General features: G+C 45.0%; 1 protein-coding gene across 2 annotated transcripts in view; it reads left to right on the top strand.

The window, feature by feature from the left end:
• The window catches only part of CA5A (carbonic anhydrase 5A), a 91,256-nt gene that overhangs the window by 18,242 nt on the left and 48,226 nt on the right, over window positions 1-24,788 (top strand). Inside the window, exons 1-2 of one of the 2 annotated variants that reach the window (XM_030204569.1) lie at window positions 7,873-8,013; window positions 12,891-13,088. In XM_030204569.1, coding sequence (XP_030060429.1) covers window positions 7,890-8,013; window positions 12,891-13,088 — 322 coding nt within the window. In that variant the 5' untranslated portion in view covers window positions 7,873-7,889. Of the gene's footprint in view, window positions 1-7,872; window positions 8,014-12,890; window positions 13,089-24,788 lie in introns of those variants that run through there. The other variant, XM_030204570.1, reaches the window with a different exon arrangement.

The following is a 24,788-nucleotide window of genomic DNA, read 5'->3' as shown; positions in this document are numbered from 1 at the left end:
ATAATGTCTGAAGGGGATTATTGCGATAGTACGATATTAAAATATCCTCCTTAAGCTCGTTTTTTTTTATATAACAGAAAGTTGTAGCCCATCATTACAGTACAGCATGTTCGGCAGCAGGGGAGGGTCAGCGCCGGCAGCGGGCAGGCAAGACTGCCTGCACCGAAGAATTTGCTGGACAGGGGAGGGGAGGGAGGAAAGAGTGCTGGCTGGCCAGCAGGGAGAGGAAAGTACAATTTTGTTGTTCCTGCCCTGCTGAATTCGAGGAGAAGGCAAGGGAAGCAGGTCACAGTTGGGCTGGGGAGGCTTAGAGGCATATTTTCAAAGCACTTAGCCTTCCAAAGTTCCATAGGACACTTTGAAGGCTAAGTGCTTTGAAAATGAGCCCCTTAGCCTTCCCAAGCCTCTTATACGGGGCGCCTATGAGCATGTTATGTTTCCACGTATTGCCCCATCCTCCTACCGTTTTTCCCCGAAAATAAGACACTGTCTTATATTAATTTTTGCCCCCAAAAATGCGCTAGGTCTTATTTTCAGGGGCTGTCTTATTTTTCGGGAAAACATCGGGGTTGGATCGGGGTTGGCCCGCCCACCCTCCATCGCTCCCGGAACTAAACTTAAACACCTCCTTTCACCTTCGCAGCAAGCAGCAGCAGGGCAGGCCACTCCTTCCTTCCGTGTCCCGCCCTCGCCTGATGTAACATCTGCGAGGGGAGGGCAGGGCACGGAAGGAAGGAGAGGTCTGCCCTGCTGCTGCTTGCTGCGAAGGTGAAAGGAGGCTTTTAAGGTTAGTTCCGGGAGCGATGGAGGGTGGGTGGAGGGGGGGCCCAGCGACCTCGGGTGGGGGGGCGGCGTCCTTGTCCGGCTCTCGGCGGCCCTGCTTTCAAACAAAAATTTGTTAGGTCTTACTTTCGGGGGAGGCCTTATATCTACCAATGGTCAAAAACAGCGAAGATGACGCAAAAAACGGAAAAAAGGAAAAGAGAAAGAACAAAAGAAAAAAACAAAAGATAAACAAAAAAACAGTGGAAAAAAGAAAATTATAAAAAGTGAAAAATACAAAATGCACAAAAGGAAGAAAAAACTAATAAAAACCAAAATTATGAATAAAATATAAAAATCAAAAAAAGAGACGACACAGGCAAAATGAAAAAACTAAATAAATTTATTAAGGTGATATGACTCGACACAGCTGTGTTTCGGCCCAACTGGCCTGCGTCAGGAGTCTGTTACACCATGTATGTATTGTCTGGTAATATCAGTCCTTGAAGAGTATTCAATTAAACACACCTTTATTCAACAACACTCTACCTTTAAAAAAGCTGTGTGCACGGTCTGACAAAATCGTTATAGAAGACTCTGGTGCAGGAAATTTATATATAACTCACTAAAATAGCTGCAAAACCTCTACTAGGTCTTATTTTGGGGGGATGTCTTACTTTCGGGGAAACAGGGTATGTATCTAAAACCTTCTTCTTGTTTTATTTCTATTTATTACCTTTAACATGGAATAGCACGGCAGCCAAACTATTTTATTTTTGAGTTCAGACACTGTTCTCTTCTCTACTACCTCCACCAGGAGGCTGTTCCATGCATCCATCATCCTTTCCATAACAAGATATTTCCTTTGATTACTCCTGAGTCTGTTCCTTTCCCTCTGCAATGTTGGGCCCAATGGATCACTATGGCTGAGAGCAGGCTAGTGGTGAGAGCACCAGACTGAGCAGCAACAACCAGGGTTCAAGATCTTGCTGCTGCTCCTGGTGATCTTGGGGTCAAGCAACTTAACCCTCCATTGCTCAGATACAAAGGTATATGTGTCGATGTAGATTCTATTATTTTATCACTAACTCATGCTATATTAGCCAGGTCCCATATGATACAATAATTCCTAGTTATTAATAACTGGGGTATGAGTATAATAGAAAATTGCATTTCAGTCCATCAACTTAAAATCAATAAGGTAAGTTCTTATGGTTAGAACCAAGTTACTGTCCTAGATATAGTACTCATTTTAATTTTGAGCATAATATTTTTTTCATTAGACTTCATTCCAAAATTTGGGGGGGTTGAATTGGACAATCTACTAACTATGCAGTTTCTGGTAAATGCTACGATGAAATCTACTTATTATATTCTTAGGAAGTTGAGATCAATAAAGAAGTATTTTACAGTGGAGTCTTTTCGGATACTTGTTCAGTCGTTGCTGTTGTCTCGTTTCGATTATTTTAACCTTGCTTTGATCGGCTGCTCGAAAGCCTTACTTGCAGATCACTCAGAATACTGCAGTTAGACTGATCTATGGTTTAACCAGATCTGACTCAATGCAAAGATATTATTCCCTGTTATATTGGTTGCCGATTAAGGCACGGATTGATTTCAAATTGTGTGTTACGGTTTTTAAAATCTTGACTGGTGAGGCTCCTGCACTTTTTAACATTATTTCATGGTGCCACTTCAAGATATAACATTAAGGACCAGTTTTTATTACATTTTCTGGCAGTAACTAAGTAAACATCATTCTGCGTCTTTACAATATCAAATAGCATCACTATGGAATGGGCTTCCTCTGTCACTTAGGGCTTGTAGACAATTAATTGAGTTTTTGAAAATGTCTGAAAGCCTTGTTTTTTGTTAAATGTGGTCTTTCAAACTCTTGATTTTAAATAGTATGAATTATTATGCAATTTATTATTTGTGTATTAGATTTCGTGGTTTTGTAGTTTCAACATAATGTAATTCCTGAACATATTGGTTCACTTCTCTTTTTCTGTAATCCTCCGCCCTGAACTGTACAGGTTGTTGCGGAATAGAAAACGTGATACAACGTAACACAAATAATAGTGAAATAACACATTTTAACAGTAGTCTAGTTGATGATTCCCCCCCCCCCCCCCAGATAGAGAGCCCTCTGAGGATCAGGAAATACCTAGAGTACGTGAATGTAACTCTCCTTAAACTAGTGCTGAAAAACATGTGAGTTAAGTCCAACTAAAAATAATTTTTCACCTTCTTCAGCCCCTGTCCCCTCTTTCCCTTTTCAGGGCAGTGAGCACTACCTCTGGAGCATCCCTGAGCTCAGGTCCCATGTAACATTGGGCAAAGTCCTCTCCAGGTTCTACTTCTGACCAAAATACTTCCTCTTTAAATTAAAGCTGCCAAGTGCAAGGAGGTTTAATAAACAGGAGTGGAAGTGAGCCAATCTAGTCCATTGTAAGCAAGGAAGCCAATTAGGACTGTCTGAGTTTCCCCTGCCCAGTGCAGTCATCCCCATTTACTCAAAACAAAGCGAGCAAACACATGAGCTGCTGCATCCACATTGTTGTTTTTTTTTTTTTATTGTTGGTCCATCTGTAACAAGTCTAAAGCTGTGTCAATTGGATAATCAGTGCCTTAAAAGGTGGAGGACAAAATGGTTTTGTTTTTTTTTACTTATTGGACAGCTTTTTAATTTATTTGAAAGCTTTACATATGTAGATATAGGTAATAAATACAAATAAAACAAAATAAAACATGGAAAATAAAATGATACCATATGTAGATATAAATATCATGAAATAACAATTGAATATCACTAAAACAGCTTAAAAATTATTATAGTTGGTAGAAACAGCAATTTAAAACTCTGTATTTTGTGCTCATTTTTCTACACTAAAAACTAAATACACTGTATACAATACAATACAATACAATACGGAGGAGTAGCCTAGTGGTTAATGCAGCGGACTTTGGTCCTGGGGAACTGGAATCGATTCCCGCTGCAGCTCCTTGTGACAATGGGTAAAGTCACTTAACCCTCCTTCGCCCCAGATAAAAATCGCTTTGGATGTGGTTGCAAAAATACAGATGGCCAATTGTCAGTGAGGATATCCTGTTTCCTAATGGGTTCATCTTAAATGTTGTTATAATCTGCCTTGGGAAGCCTGGTGTTATCAAGATGATGGAATATATTGAAATTAAATGGAAGTTGAATTAAACTCTCCTTTCATTGGGGCACATGTAATCATATCTTCATCTGTTTTGTAGAACTTTACCTTTTAGATACACAAATGGATTATTCTGTTGTTTGAGCATGTTTCAGGGACAAGTGGTTTATAAGTCAAAATAATAAAACTATTTTCAGTCAAACAGATCTCTCATTTGTGGAAACATAACTAAATGGGCTATAAGCCCCTAATGCAGCCCATTGGTTTTCTTATATTTTGTTCTTGTGATGGCTCATACTGCGCCAAAACTGGAAACACAGTGAGACAGAATAATAGAATTCAGTAATATCCAAAAGTTATTTTTTTTAATGTTTTAATCATCTTTATTAAAAGCAAAACAAGTTGGTTGGTAAGCTTCATACAGAACAAGAAAAAACAGTAAACCATCCAACATGGCACAATCAGTGCCGTAGCGAGGGCTAATGGCACCCGGGGTGGGTCGCCGCTGCGCACCCCCCCCCCCGGGTGCAGCACAGCGCGACCCCCCCTCTGCGGCGCACCCCCCCCGGAGCGCAACCTCCCCCCGGACCGCATTCTTACCTGTGGGAGGGCCGATCCACCCCGAGTGCACGTCACTCGGACCTGCGTTGGCCCCGCTGGTTCCCTGCTCTTTCTGCCCCGGAACAGGAAGTAACCTGTTCCGGGGCAGAGAGAGCAGGGAACCAGCGGGGCTGGCACACCCTGAGCGCGTGCACCAGGGGCGCCCCCCCCCCCTTCCTATGCCACTGGGCACAATAAAAACTTTTACTTTTACCACAAGAACACTTCCCCTCCCTCCCTATAAGCCCACCACCAAAATAACACAACATATGTACAGATCAGTAGGACTCAAATCATTTCATAACAAGTAAAGCCATAAACAACACAGTTTATACCAAATTATTTAACCACACTTTGGTTTTGCCTTTGGGTTTAATAAGCAATGCCATGTGCATGTAAGGTCTAGATAAACACATGTAAACAATCAAGGCATATGCCCTAAATATGTAATGCTTGGTAGCAATAGTTAAACAGTGATGGATTATTCACATAGCAGGCAGCCAACAGGTTTATTTTCCACTGAAAATAATCAACTTTGTATAAACTTGGCCACTAATACTGTGTTGCTTGCTATTTTTTATTTTGGCGATGTATTGTTTGCCTGCATAATAAAATCGCTCTTGCAAATATTTTACTGACACGGATTTAATTAACAAAAGCTACCATAAGAGGCAGACACGGTCGTTTAATTAACATTATAATTTTATTTGTATTTGGGTAATGACTGAGCAAAATGCTATTAAAAATTATATTACAAAGCATGAAGTTGACTTGGTTAACTTCTGCTGTATATCAACCAGTAGTAAATAAAAGTAATAAACAATATTAAGTGCATTTTTATAATATACCACTGCATTCTTCACAACAGAAGGAGCAAAGTTCCCACAAACCATCTAGGCACAGGTTAAAGAAAAAAAAAAAGCTTTCAAATGCTCCTAGGTTTCAACCTAATACATGTTAAATGTGGGATATGAATGTCATAAGCATATGTCATATGAAATACGTCATATTTCTCTTACATATGCACACAGCTCTGGAATTCTCTACCAAAACGCATGAAATCTTCGAATAATCATCTAGAATTCCGAAAAAACCTAAAAACTCACCTGTTCAAGAAGGCATACCCCACAGTGTCTGACATAAACACCGAATAATGAAATATGGCTTTTTAATCAGGAAACATAGTAACATAGTAAATGACGGCAGAAAAAGACCTGCATGGTCCATCCAGTCTGCCCAACAAGACAAACTCATATGTGCTACTTTTTGTGTATACCCTACTTTGATTTGTACCTGTCCTCTTCAGGGCACAGACCGTATAAGTCTGCCCAGCACTATCCCCGCCTCCCAACCACCAGCCCCGCCTCCCACCACTGGCTGTGGCACAGACCGTATAAGTCTGCCCAGCACTATCCTCGCCTCCCACCACCGGCTGGCTCTGCCACCCAATCTCGGCTAAGCTCCTTAGGATCCATTCCTTCTGAATAGGATTCCTTTATGTTTATCCCACGCGTGTTTGAATTCTGTTACCGTTTTCATTTCCACCACCTCCTGCGGGAGGGCATTCCAAGCATCCACTACTCTCTCCGTGAAAAAATACTTCCTGACATTTTTCTTGAGTCTGCCCCCCTTCAATCTTATTTCATGTCCTCTCGTTCTACTGCCTTCGCACCTCCGGAAAAGGTTCGTTTGCGGATTAATACTTTTCAAATATTTGAACGTCTTTATCATATCACCCCGTTTCTCCTTTCCTTCAGGGTATACATGTTCAGGTCATCAAGTCTCTCCTCATACGTCTTGTAACGCAAATCCCTTACCATTCTCGTAGCTTTTCTTTGCACCGCTTCAATTCTTTTTACATCCTTCGCAAAACTGAACACAATACTCTAGGTGGGGACAGTTTTCAACCCTGACGCATGATCACACCCTAACATTTTGTCTGAATCACCCCAACCTATTTACCAATACTTCTTTACTATACTTGTCACTGTAATTGTACCCCTTTACTGTATTTGTTCCAGGGGCGTAGCCAGACAACAGATTTTGGGTGGGCCTAGGCAAGAAGTGGGTGGGCACCAAGTGTTCCCCCTTCTCCCCCCAACCACCAAAAAATATCTCAGCTGGCGAGAAAATGCTTCTTTCCATCTTGGCAGTCTGCAGCAGGCATGCCCTGAAAACTGAGTATGCGCAGGTGCCGGTATCATGGAGAGTAGCATTTTCGTTACCATCAGGGGGAAGCCTTCAGCTGGTGGAGCTTGGGATCCCCACCAGATACCACTAAAAGTCTGCTACTGTTGGGTGGGCCTGAACCCTAAGTGGGTGGGCCCTGGCCCACCCATGGCAACGCCACTGATTTGTTCACACTGGAGTCTGTAACCACCTCTCCGGAACTATGTAAGCCACTTTGAGCCTACTAATAAGTGGGAAAAGGTGGGATACAAATGTAGAAAATAAATAAATAGATAGATAGAAACTCTAAATATTAAGCACCTGATTCTCATAACATGATGTCTGTTTTAGTGGCCCATTACCAGGAGAAAAAAAAAATCTCTGCACGAATATAACATGCTAGAGTGTCCCTGTAACCCAGCCCTTCCAACTGCCCACTGATTACGATTTATAACAGATTACTACTCTACCCATGAAAAGCTATCCCGTTTTTATGCTTCCTCTTTGTACATCCGTATGCTGCAACAAGCTGGCATATTTGAAAATATAGCTACCAACGATAAAGAACGATAACCCACCCAGATGCAGCAGCTCATAGGTTTGCTTGCTTTGTTTTGAGCATACGGGGATGACGGCTGCACAGGGAAGGGAAAACTCAGCTCGGCCTAATTGGTTTCAGCGTTTTGACGTCACTTCATCTCCTGTCCTGCCTCTTAAAGTTCCTTGGCCAAGTGTATCCAGGACAGGGTTTAGTCCGGGGATTACCCCCTGTGCATGCTGGGACTTGTAGTCTTGTTTTTTTTTTTTCCTTAGGGACTGTAATGGAGAAAAATCAGAACTACAAGTCCCTGCATGCAATGACTGGCTCAAGCCTAGCCTGAGAATGTTGGATCCAGTTTAAAGACATTTTCAGTCGAAATACTCTTTAGCACGTTAGCCGGGGAGATCATTGGAACAGCCTCTGGCATTTGCAACTCATTTATGACCTCTAGTTTCCCGCGAATCTTAGTTATTGTGAGCCATTAGCTTCAGAGGCTGTCCCTACCCAGACCGGAAGCAGAAGCTTGGGGGAGGTGCTTCAGCGGGCGGGGCGGGGCTCTCTCTGACTGACAGCTGCTGCTGCTGCTTAAGTAGTTGTGGGCTGCTGAGACTAAGGAACGGCAGCGGTGGTGGTTCTGCGGGAGATTCTGCACCATGAAGGCGCGGCTGCTGCTTCTTCCCCTCTTCGCTCCGTTCCGGGGCAGAAAGCTGCGATCGGGGCAGCCCGGGAGGTTCTGCAGCCTGGCCGCCTGCTCCTACAAGCTGCGAAATGTGGAGTGTGAGTGACTCTTTGCCCCCCCCCCCACCCCCACCTCCCCCCTTCCCAGTCTCATTTCAATAACTTTGTCGTGACAGTTTTACACGTGCAGCGCATAATATAGAATAGAGTAACAGCAAAATCAAGTTGCAAGGGCAGTGCCCACATTCTGCTCCTGGTCCCTATTGTCCTCCTGGTCGGATCATGTGTTGCTTGTTGACAGGATGCTGCCTATTGTGCGGTTGCAACACTACTACGACTTATCATTTCTATAGCGCTACCGGACCTAGGCAGTGCTTCACACTTGAACATGGAGAGACGGTCCCAGCTCGATAGAGCTTACAATCTAATTATGACAGACAGACAGGACAAGTAAGGGATAAGGGTTAGGACTATACATAATGCCCTCCAGCATTATGTATAGGCCAGTGATTCCCAAATCTAATCCTGGAGGCAGCCCAGCCAGTCAGGTTTTCAGGATATCCATAATGAGTATTCATAGTAACATAGTGGATGATGGCAGAAAAAGACCTGCATGGTCCATCCAGTCTGCCCAACAAGATAAACTCATATGTGTATACCTTACCTTGATTTGTACCTGCCTTTTTCAGGGCACAGACCGTACAAGTTTGCCCAGCAGTATTTCCCGCCTCCCAACCACCAGTCCCGTCTCCCATCACCGGCTCTGGCACAGACCGTATAAGTCTGCCCTCCACTATCCTCGCCTCCCAACCACCAACCTCTCTTCCCCCACCTGCTCCGCCACCCAATTTTGGCTAAGCTTCTGAGGATCCATTCCTAATGCACAGGATTCCTTTATGCACATCCCACGCATGTTTGAATTCCGTTACCGTTTTCATCTCCACCACCTCCTGCGGGAGAGCATTCCAAGCATCCACCACCCTTTCCGTGAAAAAATACTTCCTGACATCTTTTTTGAGTGATTTGTATGTACTGCCTCCACTGCCTGCAAATCTCTGTCATGAATATTAATTGTGGATATCCTGAAAACCTGACTGGCTGGGGTGCCTCCAGGATTAGATTTGGTAACCTCTGGCATGGTCCCTTCTTCCCCGCTTTCTGTCTCCTTGCTCCTCAGTCCCCTCCCTTTTCCTTCTCCCTCTTCATACTCACAAGTCTCCCTTTCTCATCCTTGTTTTCCCTTCTTTCTGCCTATCCATTTTACCCTTCACTGTCCATGAATCTGTCTGCAACTTAGGTTAGAACTTTAGCAGTTCATCTTTGGGAAGGGGCTGCAAGCAGTGGATCAATTCTTTGGGATCCCCCTGGATCGGCTGCTGTCAAAGGCATGACGGCAGGCCTATTTCAACATTTTGTGTGACCTAGCTTGATGTTTCTTAAATGTAAAGAACTAGAATCAGACGAAGCAAATTTCCCCTTTTATCTACAAGCTTCTCTATCTGCTTCTTAGTTGCACCTGCAAAGTCAAAGAAAATTATTCTTTTTCTCATGCATGCTCCTCCATAGGAGATTTGGTATGAGAAGACAGATTAACCTCCTGTTGAAATCCATTTGGAATAAATTAAATGTTATCTTCTTCTTTCCCTTTTTGTTCCTGTGAGCAACCTGTCTTTGTGTAAATATCTTTTGTTGTGGAATCAGTGACAAATGGTCTATTAACAAATATCTATGCTGTAGCATGCTCTTTAGAAGTAGGTGAGGGGTGCCTTAGCTTCCTGATAAAGGGCATGGGACTTCATATACCACCTTACTGTGGTTTATGCAACTACATTCAAAGCTGTTTACATAGTGTATACAGGTACTTATTTGTACCTGGGGTAATGGAGGGTTAAGTGACTTGCCCAGAGTCACAAGGAGCTGCAGTGGGAATCGGACCCAGTTCCCCAGAATCAGAGTCCGCTGCACTAACCATAAGGCTACTCCTCCACTAGCAACATCAGACTCGCAGAAACAGAAGCCTGCACGGCCGCATTGCTAATCTGCAAGGGCAGGCTTCTACATGGAATGTTGCTAGTGGAATAGCAACATTCCATATAGAATCTCAAATGGGGAAAGGGAAATGGGACTTGATATACTGCCTTTCTATGGTTTTTGCAACTACATTCAAAGCAGTTTACATAGCATATACAGGTACTGCTTTGTACCAGGGGCAATGGAGGGTTAAGTGACTTGCCCAGAGTCACAAGGAGCTGCAGTGGGAATCAAATCCAGTTCCCCAGGATCAAAGTCTGTTGCACTAACCACTAGGCTACTCCTCCACTAGCAACATTCCATGTAGAATCTGAAATAGTAGCAACCACTAGGCTACTCTTCCACTCCTTGGGATTCCGGAATCTTGCTATTCTTTGGGGTTCTACATGGAATGTTGCTACTCTTTGAGGTTCTGCCTGGAATCTTGTTAATGGCACTTGATATACTGCCTTTCTCTGGTTTTTGCAACTACATTCAAAGCAGTTTACATAGCATATACAGGTACTGCTTTGTACCAGGGGCAATGGAGGGTTAAGTGACTTGCCCAGAGTCACAAGGAGCTGCAGTGGGAATCGAACCCAGTTCCCCAGGATCAAAGTCCACTGCACTAACCATTAGGCTACTCCTCCACTTTCAACATTCCATGTAGAAGCCTGCCCTTGCAGATCAGCAATGCGGCCGCGCAGGCTTCTGTTTCTGTGAGTCTGACGTACAGAAGCCTGCGCGGCCGCGTTGCTGATCTGCAAGGGCAGGCTTCTACATGGAATGTTGCTAGTAGAATAGCAACATTTCCATCTAGAATCTCTCCAATAGTAGCAACATTCCATCCAGAATCTCAAATAGGGAAATGGGACTTGATATACCGCCTGTCTGAGGTTTTTGCAACTACATTCAAAGCGGTTTACATATATTCAGGCACTTATTTTGTACCAGGGGCAATGGAGGGTTAAGTGACTTGGCTACAGTCACAAGGAGCTGCAGTGGGAATCGAACTCAGTTCCCCAGGATCAAAGTCCACTGCACTAACCATTAGGCTACTCATCCACTTTCAACATTCCATGTAGAATCTCGAATAGTAGCAACCACTAGGCTACTCTTCCACTCCTCCATACTGCTTTTTTGAAAAGACCTTTTGTCATCACAGCAGAATGGTGCAACATTCTGAACCGAGTCTGAATTTGGACAGGGACGTGTGCAATTTCAGCTTTTAATTACCGTAATCTATAAGCACACCCGGACAAGGTGTGTCCTGTCAGCTTATTTATGAAGTAGTGACTGAGCACAACAAAAACTGCTCTTTTTCATTTAGTACTAAAGGACAATTGCAGATAGTTCCCAAAGACTTCTTATAACGTGATGAGTGGTCTTAGGCTTGTGGTGATATATTTATCTTAACTTCTTATAATCACCTTAATGATCACAGAAGGAACTGATCTATAGTGGCAGTGTTTCTGTGAAGAGCAGTGAAACAGGAACTACTACTACTACTATTTAGCATTTCTATAGCGCTACAAGGCGTACGCAGCGCTGCACAAACATAGAAGAAAGACAGTCCCTGCTCAAAGAGCTATGTAATAAAAGTGAACCAAGTATAGGACAATCAAGCCATTGTGACATCACTGATGAGGTTGGCTCTTATTGATGGACTGAGGCATTATGACATCACAATATTAGCTCTGGTTACAAGAGACTACTACTACTACTATTTAGCATTTCTATAGCGCTACAAGGCGTACGCAGCGCTGCACAAACATAGAAGAAAGACAGTCCCTGCTCAAAGAGCTATGTAATAAAAGTGAACCAAGTATAGGACAATCAAGCCATTGTGACATCACTGATGAGGTTGGCTCTTATTGATGGACTGAGGCATTATGACATCACAATATTAGCTCTGGTTACAAGAGACTACTACTACTACTATTTAGCATTTCTATAGCGCTACAAGGCGTATGCAGCGCTGCACAAACATAGAAGAAAGACAGTCTCTGCTCAAAGAGCTATGTAATAAAAGTGAGCCAAGTATAGGACAATCAAGCCATTGTGACATCACTGATGAGGTTGGCTCTTATTGGTGGCCTGAGGCATTATGACATCACAATATTAGCTCTGGTTACAAGAGACTACTACTACTACTATTTATCACTTCTATAGCAATACAAGGCATACGCAGCGCTGCACAAACATAGAAGAAAGACAGTCCCTGCTCAAAGAGCTTACAATCTAATAGACAAAAAATAAATAAAGTAAGCAAATCAATTAATGCGAACGGGAAGGAAGAGAGGAGGGTAGGTGGAGGCGAGTGGTTACGAGTCAAAAGCAATGTTAAAGAGGTGGGCTTTCAGTCTAGATTTAAAGGTGGCCAAGGATGGGGCAAGACGTAGGAGCTCAGGAAGTTTATTCCAGGCGTAGGGTGCAGCGAGACAGAAGGCGCAAAGTCTGGAGTTGGCAGTAGTGGAGAAGGGAACAGGAAAGAAGGATTTATCCATGGAGCGGAGTGCACGGGATGGACGAGTGTGGAGAGATACTGGGGAGCAGCAGAGTGAGTACATTTATAGGTTAGTAGAAGAAGTTTGAACAGGATGCGAAAACGGATAGGGAGCCAGTGAAGGGTCTTGAGGAGAGGGGTAGTATGAGTAAAGCGACCCTGGCGGAAGATGAGACGGGCAGCAGAGTTTTGAACCGACTGGAGAGGGGAGAGGTGACTAAGTGGGAGGCCAGCAAGAAGCAGATTGCAGTAGTCTAAACGAGAGGTGACAAGGGTGTGGATGAGGGTTTTGGTAGAGTGCTCGGAAAGAAAGGGGCGGATTTTACGGATGTTGTAAAGAAAGAAACGACAGGTCTTGGCGATCTGCTGGATATGAGCAGAGAAGGAGAGAGAGGAGTCAAAGGAACATAGGATTACAGCTGAGCTACTACAGTTAATATTCTTTCTTTGTCCCATTTAGTGCATCCACTGTGGCAGAGCTCCTCATCCGTCACGGGGGGAACTAAACAGTCTCCCATTGACATCCAAGCTAGAAGCAGTGTTTTCGATCCTAAATTGAAACCCTTGTCAATCTGCTATGATCCCACAACGTGTCTGCAGATCTGGAACAATGGCTATTCTTTCGTGGTGGAATTTGATGATACTACTGAAAACTCAGGTATGTAAGAAAGTTAGTCCATGCTCTGGAGGTGACTGTGAGGGGCATAATCGAACGGTGCCAGCCATCTTTGGGGCCGGCTCCGCAAAGGGGCAGTGCCGACCGTATTATCGAAAAAGATGTCCGGCCATCTTTTCTTTCGATAATACGGTTGGGGCCGGCTAAATCTCAACATTTAGGTCAAATGTTGAAATCGCCGGGTTTACAGATGGCCAGCTTCAAAAAAAGTGGAAAAAAAATCCCAAGTGCTCGTCAGGGACGTCCTTTTTTTTTTTTTTTTTTTAGTGAAAGGACGTCCCTGACGTGCACTTTTTTGGACGGCCACCTCTGGATTACAAGACCAGCTCCACTTACTTGGATGTCCCTCCCTTTTGATTATGCCCCTTCAGGTCTCTCTCAGCCAATCACAGACAGGGATCTCTCTCAGCCACTCAAAGACAGCTAAATGCGCTGTGACTGGCTGAGAGAGACCCCTGTCTGTGATTGGCTGAGAGAGACCTGAAGGGGCATAATCAAAAGGGAAGGACATCCAAGTAAATGGAGCTGTGGCCAAGTGGTTAGAACACCAGTCTTGTAATCCAGAGGTGGCCAGTTCAAATCTCACTGGTACTACTGAAAAAGCCAAGCAAAAATACTTTTGATTTAGGACGTCCCTGATGAGCACTTGGATTTTTTTTTTTGGGTGGGAGGGGATTGGTGACCACTGGGGGAGTAAGGGTAGGTCATTCCCGATTCCCTCCGATGGTCAGTTGGGGCTCCTTTTCGAAATTTGGTCGTGAAAAAAAAGGGACCAAGTAAAGCTGGCGAAATGCTCGTCAAGCCTGGCTTTTTTTTTTTTTTTTTTCCATTATCGGGCGGAGCCGGCCATCTCATGAGCACGCCCCCGTCCCACCTTCACTACCCTACCGACACGCCCCCTTGAAATTTCGCCGGCTCCACAACGGAAAGCAGTTGAAGCCGGCCAAAATCGGCTTTCGATTATACCGATTTGGCCGGTTTCAGGAGATCGCCATCCATCTTCCGATTTGTGTTGGAAGATGGTCGGCGATCACTTTCGAAAATGAGCTGGTTAGGGACCCCTTTTCAAAGCGCTTAGATTTACAAAGTTCCATAGGTTACATTGTAAGTCCAAGTGTTTTGAAAATATGCCGCTATATCTTTTAATGCTTCTGCCTGAGTATGTCACATGTTTTTAAGTTACAAAAAGGATTTGATGTGCAAAATAGAATTTTTATTCATTTGATTTTAAGCTGAATTTTGCCAAGAAATGCTATGACACTGTAAGGCTGTCAAATTGTTCCAGAACAAGAAAAAAAGCTAAGTTTAAAATGGGAAATATGATTAGCTGGGATGGTGGTACATACAGCCCTATTTAAGTGACTGGGGTATTGTTGGCAAGCAGACAATATTATCTGAATGGATGTCATATCAGTATCCTACATGGCAACAGTGGCGGACTCGTAAGATATCCTTGTTGCGTATAGAACGAATGGCCATCAAAGACTTTGACTCAAAGATTGGAAAACAATTTCAACAGAGATGGCATCCTTTTTGGGACACTATGACACCAGCAGCACGTAGTTTATCTGTTAAACTTTTGAAACCTTTTGCATTGTGGGAGAGGATAGAAGAAGTTGGGCTGGGGTTGGAAAGGGCGGGGAAAGGGCAGGTATGAAGATTTAGGAATGGAGACAGAAAATGTGATATGTTATTATTTGTCGATTGTTATGTTGTCTCAGTTGACGAAACATTGAATAGGAGATAAGGGAGGGAGGCATGGGAATAAAACGAAATAACTCAAGGTATGTGAGATTGTTAAGAATTGAAGTTGTATTTTAACAAATCTGTAAACACATGCTGCGGACTTTGTTATTGTTATGTTTCAAATAAAAATGATTTAAACATAAGTGACTGGGGTGTTGGTACGTGGGCACATCCTCCCCTAACAAAACAGTAACTGAGAATTTCCCCGGTAAACTAACGCCTATGTTTACTAAGGTGCGCTAGGGGCATGTTAGCGTTTGCAATGTGCGTAAGCCATTTACGTGTGTTAAAAATGCTAACACGTCCATAGAAATGTATAGGCGATTTGCGTTTAATGTGCCTTAAATTTAAGGGTGCGTTAGAAATGCTAACGCACCTTAGTAAATATACCCCTAAATTTCTACCGTATGTTCTTAAGACTTTCTGGATTTTGTTCGGTCATTTTAATAGTTCAATACACCACCGTTCATCTCATCAATAAAATGATGTAACAGAGAAAAAATTGTAAAATTCATCAGAGTTCACAAGTATTTAACAAAAAAATAATTACAGAGAAGTAGAAAAAGAGAGAAAAATCTATTGACGTGATGCCTTTTTATCCTATTTGTCAGTGAGAGGCGCAGTGTACCCCATGTTGTAATTATCCTTCCTTTAAACACAAAAGACCCTTTTACTAAGCTGTGTTAAGATGCTAATAAGCACCTAATGCAGGACGCACCAGAGTGTTCTGCATTAGTTTTGCCATCTGCACGTGCTAAGCGTGTAGTATTTGTTTGGAGGGGGTTTGTCAGGGGCGGAGAATAGGCTTGGAAGCACTAATCAGCTACATACTGACACTTTGCTTATCTTAGTCCTAAAGAGATGAGATTTTTAAAAAATATTTAATTAGGGCTGGCCATTTAATGTGATTAATCGCATTCAATTTTTTGAGCTGGCACTGATAATTTTAACTCGATTAATCGCATCATGCTACTCTCTCCTATAAGGAGGAAGAAAAATGGCAGAAAGTTGAATGTGAAAGATGTTATAGGGGAAGAAGAGAGGAGGCCCTGAAAATTGAGTTGAGAGCACAGACAGAGGAACAGAACCAGAGACAAGGAATAAGATGATTAGAAAAATAAAATCACCAGACAACAAAGTTAAGAGAAATGATTTTATTTTCAGTTTAGTAACTGAAGTACAATATGTCAGTTTTGAGAATTGACATCTGCAGTCTATACTTTGCACTATACAGGTGAAAATGTGAGGGGGCGACTTGAAGCGATCAATTGTGCGATTAAAAATTTTAATCACACTTGGAAGTTTCTTTCGAAAATGCCCCTCTAAGTTGGAATTTGGGCATCTTTGTAAAACATCCAAATCGGAGCCGGGGAAAAGGTCATTTTCGAAGAAGATGGATGTCCATCTTTGTTTTCAAAAATACCATGGACGTCCTTGGATTTGGACGTCTTTGATTTTCAGCCATTTTCAAACGCAAAGACGTCTAGAACAGAGGAGGAGTGGTTTAACGGTTAGTGCAGTGGGCTTTGATCCTGGCAACATGGGTTCAATTCCCAGTGGTGCTCCTTAGTGACTTTGGGTGAGTCAAATGCACAAGGGACATTTTTGGATATGACATCTAAGTCTGAATTTGGACGTCTTTTGTAAAATGTCCAAAATCAGAACAGGAAGGGAAGGAAAGGTCATTTTCTATATAAAAAGTCTATCTTTTCCTATTGAAAGTGCTATTTGGAAGAATGGTTTGTGATTTGGGGGAGGAAGGGGACGTGATCTGAGTCCCTCCAGTGGTCATCTGGTCATTTGGGGCACCTTTTGTGTGGAGTAGAGAAGTAGCCTAGTGGTTCGTGCAGCAGACCTTGATCCTGGGGAAGTGGGTTCAATTCCCACTGCAGCTATTCATTACAAAAACAGGTCTAGCTCAAAACGTCTTGACTTTTTGTTCCATTATTGCTGAAAGATGTCCATGTCTTAGGAACCCCCAAGTCCCGCCTTAAATATGCCTTGCGTGCCCCCTTCAGATTTGGATGTCCTTCTGACGGACTTCAGAGAAAGATGTCCAAAAAGAGGTTTTGATAATACTGATTTGGACGTTTCTGTGAGAAACATTTGTCACTTTTTTGGACGTCTATCTCTTTTGAAAATGAACCTGATAGTCATTCGCTTTGAAATTTTAATCGCTGAACAGCCCTATATTTAATACATTGCTATCTTATCCAGGCATATATTATCTCCTTCCTTATCGGCCACTGTGAGCTGTAATCAATTTAGGGTAGACCTGAAGACTTCTTTTATTTTTGAAAATTCCTTCTGAATTGTTAAAATCATTTCCTGTTTTAGACTGTTTTATATTGTATGTTGTATGATTTATTAGTACATTTGTAATTCTTTTGTTTGGTAAACCATTTTCTTGACTGTAATCCGCACAGAACTTCGATGAGGTATTTGCGGAATACAAGAAAAAGTTCTAGTATGTTATTACTCCCCGCGCTAACTGGTTAGCACATTCGTAATGTGGGAGTCCTACATTAGTGCAGCACAGCCAAGATAAAATAAATAGAAAAAAAAATGCCTTTTTGACAGCCGCTCCAGAAATGACCTTGCTGCGTGGGAAGGGCCCTCGTAAGGGTGGGCTAATGCAACTTACTGAAAGGGCACTAAATGAAGAGAAATCCATAAGTAAACAGGCCGCCCTCTGGCACGGTTATTTGCTCGTGTTTGCTTTGGGTAGTAAAGCTGTGATACCTGCGATACCGTCTCCTGCCTCACGCTCATTATATAGTTAATATACTGATAAGCAGGAGCTTATTACGTCTTATCTTTCTGCAGTGTTAGGCAGTGGTACCTTCTTTTTTTTTCTAAGGAGGCTGTTGCGCAATTGTCACATTTTTCACCATGTTATCTGTCTATATTTCTCAGAATTGCTCTTGACAGAAATCATGGCCACTTTCAGTCTCTGCAGGTGAAAGACACAGATCAAGAATGGCTATTTTGTCATTGGTGAAGTAGCTGGTAATGTCCGTCGTCACTGCTTCTTAATTGCTGTCCTTCTTTAATGAGGGGGTGATAAATAAATATATACAAATAAATCAAAGTGATTTCATGCGTTTTTATAGCCTTAGTCTATGTCAAGGACTTTGAATATAATCCGCCTGTTCCTTTCTGAAACCGGCTTTGCTGCTTCTGGGAGGTTCCTGTACAACATTTACTCCTGGGGGAATTCTGCGCAAACATTTTGAGTATTTTGTACAGATTATAAAAAAGCAAACCTAAAACTGTGCATTTCTGAATTCTCTTTCTAATTATTTTGTATAGACTTCCCTCTGCATAAAAGCCTGGCTCTTCTGTGCCTCAGAACACACAACCCCCTCTCCCCCTCAGCTTTCTCCCAGCTCAGACCCTGCCCCCCCGTTCTACAGCAGTCTCACTCCCCTTTTCCCCCTAAGCTGAATTACCTTCCCACCTTTCCCTTTGAGAGGAGGAGTGGCCTAGTGGTTAGGGTGGTGGACTTTGGTCCTGGGGAACTGAGGAACTGGGTTCAATTCCCACTGCAGCTCCTTGTGACTCTGGGCAAGTCACTTAACCCTCCATTGCCCCAGGTACAAATAAGGACCTATATGCAATATGTAAGCCGCATTGAGCCTGCCTGCCATGAGTGGGAAAGCGCGGGGTACAAATGTAACAAAAAAAGAAAAAACCATTCAATCCTCAGTTTTCTCTGTTGCTCTTTCTAGGGTGCAGATCCCTATAGCTTTTGTTTTCTCTCTCCATCATAGCAAGACCTCCACCCACCCCCACCCCATTCTCTCTCCATCTCTTTCTCCAATCCCTCCCTGGGTACACACACATTCTCTTAGTCCCCTCTCATCTAGTGCCTGACCGAAACCAGGCTCTTCAGTTTCTACTGAAACCAAATCTGCAAGAGAGCCATTTTCTGGGTTGGGCGTGTGCAGGAGCGAGTGGAGGCTCCCCTACGCACACTATCCACCAATGAAAAGATATGTGGGGGAGGGTCTCGGGGGGGGGGGACAGCTGCCGTTGGGGGAGGACTTGGCACGGGGCAGCTGCTGCCAGTGCTCCCATCTTCTGCTGGGAGAGTGCTGAGAGTAATTGTGAGGGGAGAAAGTTTTTTTTTTGTTTGTTTTTGTTTTCTGCTAAAAGTGCACAGGCATTTTCAGCCAACATCCGAATTTTGAGCCAGTTTCGGTGCCAATTCTGAAAACCACACTGAAATTCAGTTGTCCTCTACTCTTAACCCTCCACCTCCATAAATATGCCATAGCTCTTTTTCTACCTTCAGTTCCCTCACCCCAACCCAGTGCACATACCTCATAGCTGTCTTTGTAAAATCCTACTTCCCCCCCCCCCCCTTGCCCCTGCGTGCTCACACATACTAACTGTAAAGTTGAAATCCTTCTTTCTCCCCCCACACACACTCCCCTCTCTCTCGCTCTCCTTTCCCCTTACCAAATGTATATTCCACCATAGCTTCCAACCAATGTTTCCGCTAAGTGGAGCGCATGAGTGATTGCTCGTACATGTTATGAGTGTCGCTCACAAAAATGTTTTTTTTCTTATGTATGTGTGTGTGTATATAGATATACATATACACAGAAAAGTATTGTTAATACTGGTGGTGAAAAACTGTTGGTTTTTAAAACTTGTTGCTCACATGAAGAAAAATTTTGCACACACCAGGCCATTCCTTAGAGGAAACATTGCTTCCAACCCTCCCTCATACACCCTCCCCGTTTTTGATAAATCCTCTCAGTACACCTTAGCCCTCTTCTCTCCCCACCTTCCTCCATGGCATCCTCAGTGCATGCACGTACACCTTACCTAGGGCACCCCACAGCTTGCCCTTCTCCTCCCCCCCCCCCCCCACCCATTGGCATCCCCATCACACACACAGTGGCATGCAGTTCCTCCTACAGTGTGGTTCTCCTAGCATGCACATCCCCCCTCTGGCAACATCCTCCAGCTTACCTCTGTCGTTTCCTCTTCCCCCCCCCCCCCATCCCTCTCCTGCACTTTGCAGTACAAACTGAAAAGGAAGAGAGAGTCACATCCTCCTCCTCTTTTGCCGTGCTAGCTCCAAATGCAGAGTTTGAACTGTGGCGCTCTACTGTGTCTTGCGCAGTTCAGATTCTGCAGCCAGCACAGCAAAGGAGTAGAGGACACGGCCCAGCATGCAGCCCGCCTTCTCCTCTGAAAAGAACAGGAGAGGGAGGGGTGAGATGGAGAATGTCATGGGAAGAGGGGGGGTTGTGCGTACCAGGGATACCACGGGGGAGGAGGCTGGAAGAGAGCTGTGTGTGTGCAGGGGAGGGGAAGGGGTAGTAATAGTACCAGTTAATCTTACCCGTCACCTAGATAGGATTTTAGATAGTAAGCCGGCTGTCTTGGTACACGTGGGTACCAATAACAGGAAAATGTGGAAGGGAGGTTCTGGAAGCCAAATTTAGGCTCCTAGGTAGAAAACTGAAATCCAGATCCTCCAGGGTAGCTCCCTGTTCCACACACAGGACCAGCTCCAAAGTTTCAATGCGTGGTAGACGATGGTGCAGGGATGAGGGATTTAGATTTGTTAGGAAACTGGGCAACATTCTGGGGAAGGGTGGGGGGGGGGGGCTATTCCGAAAGGATGGACTCTGCCTCACCACCATAACTGGGATAGAACCAGGCTGCTGGCACTAACATTTAAAAAGGAAATAAACTAAACTGGGGGGAGCCAACAGTCGCCCAGGAGCGCATGGTTCGGTGTGGAGTATCCTTGAAGGATACTATTGAAACAGGACCTTCTAGGGAATCCCGATAGAGAGGTTTCAATTATGGTGAAAGAAACCAGGAATGTTCAATTGGAGAGCAGAGTAAGGGATGCAAATTATCCCCGTTAACTTAAAAGCAGCCTATAGATGCGAGGGGGGGGGGAAAGGCAATTTGAAGTGTTTTTATATGCAAACGCTAGAAGCCTTAAAAATAAGATAGGAGAATTGAGTATATTGTACTAAATGAAGAGGCATTTCAGAGACCTGGTGGGAGGACAATCAGTGGGACACACTGTTAACAAGGTGCAAATTATATCACAGTGGTAGAGTACAACAAATTGGAAGGAGGGATTCACTATATGTTAGAGGGAATTGAGTCAAACAAAATAAACATTGTACACCGGCCTCCCACTTAGCCATCTATCCCCCCTACAGTCCATCCAGAACTCTGCTGCACGTCTTATCTTCCGCCTGGACCGATATACTCATATCACCCCTCTCCTCAAGTCACTTCACTGGCTTCCGATCAGGCACCGCATACAGTTCAAGCTTCTTCTACTAACCTACAAATGCACTCAATCTGCAGCCCCTCCTTACCTCTCTACCCTCATCTCCCCTTACGTTCCTACACGTAACCTTCGCTCTCAAGACAAATCCCTCCTCTCAGTACCCTTCTCCACCACGCCAACTCCAGGCTCTGCCCTTTATGTCTCGCCTCACCCCATGCTTGGAACAAACTCCCTGAGCCCATACGCCAGGCCCCTTCCCTACCCATCTTCAAATCATTGCTCAAAGCCCACCTCTTCAATGTCGCCTTCAGGACCTAATCACTACATCTCTACTCAGGAAATCTAGACTACCCCAACTTGACATTTCGTCCTTTAGATTGTAAGCTCTTCTGAGCAGGGACCGTCCTTATTTGTTAATTTGTACAGCGCTGCGTAACCCTAGTAGCGCTCTAGAAATGTTTAGTAGTACATAAAAGAGCAGCGTGGGATCTTTATGAATAGAAATCCCAGGTGTGAAGGGAAAGAGTATACTAGTAGGGCTGTACTACCATCCACCATGACGGAGCAGAGCAAACAAACAGATGAGGAAATGTTTCTCCGAGGACAAGCAGGCTGCTTGTTCTCGCTGATGGGTGACGTCCACGGCAGCCCCTCCAATCGGAATCTTCACTAGCAAAAGCCTTTGCTAGCCCTCGCACGCCGATGCGCACCGCGCATGCGCGGCCGTCTTCCCGCCCGAAACCGGCTCATGCCGGCCAGTCTTCTTTTGTCTGCGCTCGGTACGGTCGTGTTTCGCCGTTCGTGCCCCGGAAAGTTGACCTCGCGCGTCGTTTTCGACTCGTTTTCTTCAGAGAAAGTTTCAGAAAGTGTTTCGGGAAGACCCTTTTTGGTTTTTCCCTTCCCGTATTTCGAGCCTCTCATAACCTCCGATCAGTGGGTTCTCCAAATAGTCCAGCAAGGATACACCCTCAATTTGGCTTCAAAACCTCCAAATTGTCCACCGGGAGCTCAGTCTTACAGCTTCCAGCACAAGCAGGTACTTGCAGAGGAACTCTCCGCCCTTCTCAGCGCCAATGCAGTCGAGCCCGTGCCATCCGGGCAAGAAGGGCTGGGATTCTATTCCAGGTACTTCCTTGTGGAAAAGAAAACAGGGGGGATGCGTCCCATCCTAGACCTAAGGGCCCTGAACAAATATCTGGTCAAGGAAAAGTTCAGGATGCTTTCCCTGGGCACTCTTCTTCCCATGATTCAGGAAAACAATTGGCTATGCTCTCTGGACTTAAAGGACGCCTACACACACATCCCGATACTGCCAGCTCACAGACAGTATCTGCAATTTCAGCTGGGCACACGTCACTTCCAGTACTGTGTGCTACCCTTTGGGCTCGCCTCTGCGCCCAGGGTGTTCACAAAGTGCTTGGCTGTAGTAGCAGCGGCACTTCGCAGACTGGGGGTACACGTGTTCCCATATCTCGACGATTGGCTGGTGAAGAACCCATCCGAGGCAGGAGCCCTGCAGTCCATGCAGATGACTATTCGCCTCCTGGAGCTACTGGGGTTTGTGATAAATTATCCAAAGTCCCATCTTCTCCCAGTGCAGAAACTCGAATTCATAGGAGCTCTGCTGGATTCTCGGACGGCTCGCGCCTATCTCCCAGAGACGAGAGCCAACAACTTGTTGTCCCTCGTCTCGCGGGTGCGAGCGTCCCAGCAGATCACAGCTCGGCAGATGTTGAGATTGCTGGGCCACATGGCCTCCACAGTTCATGTGACTCCCATGGCCCGCCTTCACATGAGATCTGCTCAATGGACCCTAGCTTCCCAGTGGTTTCAGGCTGCTGGGGATCTAGAAGATGTGATCCACCTGTCCACGAGTTTTCTCAACTCCCTGTATTGGTGGACGATTTGGTCCAATTTGACTCTGGGACGTCCTTTCCAAATTCCTCAGCCGCAAAAAGTGCTGACCACGGATGCGTCTCTCCTGGGATGGGGAGCTCATGTCGATGGGCTTCACACCCAAGGAAGCTGGTCCCTCCAGGAACGCGATCTGCAGATCAATCTTCTGGAGTTACGAGCGATCTGGAACGCTCTGAAGGCTTTCAGAGATCGGCTGTCCCACCAAATTATCCAAATTCAGACAGACAACCAGGTTGCCATGTACTACGTCAACAAGCAGGGGGGCACCGGATCTCGCCCCCTGTGTCAGGAAGCCGTCAGCATGTGGCTCTGGGCTCGCCGTCACGGCATGGTGCTCCAAGCCATATATCTGGCAGGCGTAACAACAGTCTGGCCGACAGGTTGAGCAGGATTATGCAACCTCACGAGTGGTCGCTCAATTCCCGTGTAGTGCGACAGATCTTCCAGGTGTGGGGCACCCCCTTGGTAGATCTCTTCGCATCTCGAGCCAACCACAAAGTCCCTCAGTTCTGTTCCAGGCTTCAGGCCCACGGCAGACTGGCATCGGATGCCTTCCTCCTGGACTGGGGGGAGGGTCTGCTGTATGCTTATCCTCCCATACCTCTGGTGGGGAAGACTTTGTTGAAACTCAAGCAAGACCGAGGCACCATGATTCTGATTGCTCCTTTTTGGCCGCGTCAGATCTGGTTCCCTCTTCTTCTGGAGTTGTCCTCCGAAGAACCGTGGAGATTGGAGTGTTTTCCGACCCTCATCACACAGGACGAAGGGGCGCTTCTGCATCCCAACCTCCGGTCCCTGGCTCTCACAGCCTGGATGTTGAGAGCGTAGACTTTGCCTCTTTGGGTCTGTCAGAGGGTGTCTCCCGCATCTTGCTTGCTTCCAGGAAAGATTCCACTAAGAGGAGTTACTTCTTTCTATGGAGGAGGTTTGCCATCTGGTGTGACAGCAAGGCCCTAGATCCTCGCTCTTGTCCTACACAGACCCTGCTTGAATACCTTCTGCACTTGTCTGAGTCTGGTCTCAAGACCAACTCTGTAAGGGTTCACCTTAGTGCAATCAGTGCATACCATTACCGTGTGGAGGGTAAGCCGATCTCAGGACAGCCTTTAGTTGTTCGCTTCATGAGAGGTTTGCTTTTGTCAAAGCCCCCTGTCAAGCCTCCTACAGTGTCATGGGATCTCAATGTCGTTCTCACCCAGCTGATGAAACCTCCTTTTGAGCCACTGAACTCCTGCCATCTGAAGTACTTGACCTGGAAGGTCATTTTCTTGGTGGCAGTTACTTCAGCTCGTGGAGTCAGTGAGCTTCAGGCCCTGGTAGCCCAGGCCCCTTACACCAAATTTCATCATAACAGAGTAGTCCTCCGCACTCACCCTAAGTTCTTGCCAAAGGTTGTGTCGGAGTTCCATCTGAACCAGTCAATTGTCTTGCCAACATTCTTTCCCCGTCCTCATTCCTGCCCTGCTGAACGTCAGCTGCACGTATTGGACTGCAAGAGAGCATTGGCCTTCTATCTGGAGCGGACACAGCCCAACAGACAGTCCGCCCAATTGTTTGTTTCTTTTGATCCCAACAGGAGGGGAGTGGCTGTGGGAAAACGCACCATATCCAATTGGCTAGCAGATTGCATTTCCTTCACTTACGCCCAGGCTGGGCTGGCTCTTGAGGGTCATGTCACGGCTCATAATGTTAGAGCCATGGCAGCGTCGGTAGCCCACTTGAAGTCCGCCACTATTGAAGAGATT

The sequence above is a fragment of the Microcaecilia unicolor genome, chromosome 5 (genome assembly GCF_901765095.1).
Source record: "Microcaecilia unicolor chromosome 5, aMicUni1.1, whole genome shotgun sequence".
Taxonomy (NCBI): Eukaryota; Metazoa; Chordata; class Amphibia; order Gymnophiona; family Siphonopidae; genus Microcaecilia; species Microcaecilia unicolor.
This window is presented reverse-complemented; position numbering and strand designations above follow the sequence as displayed.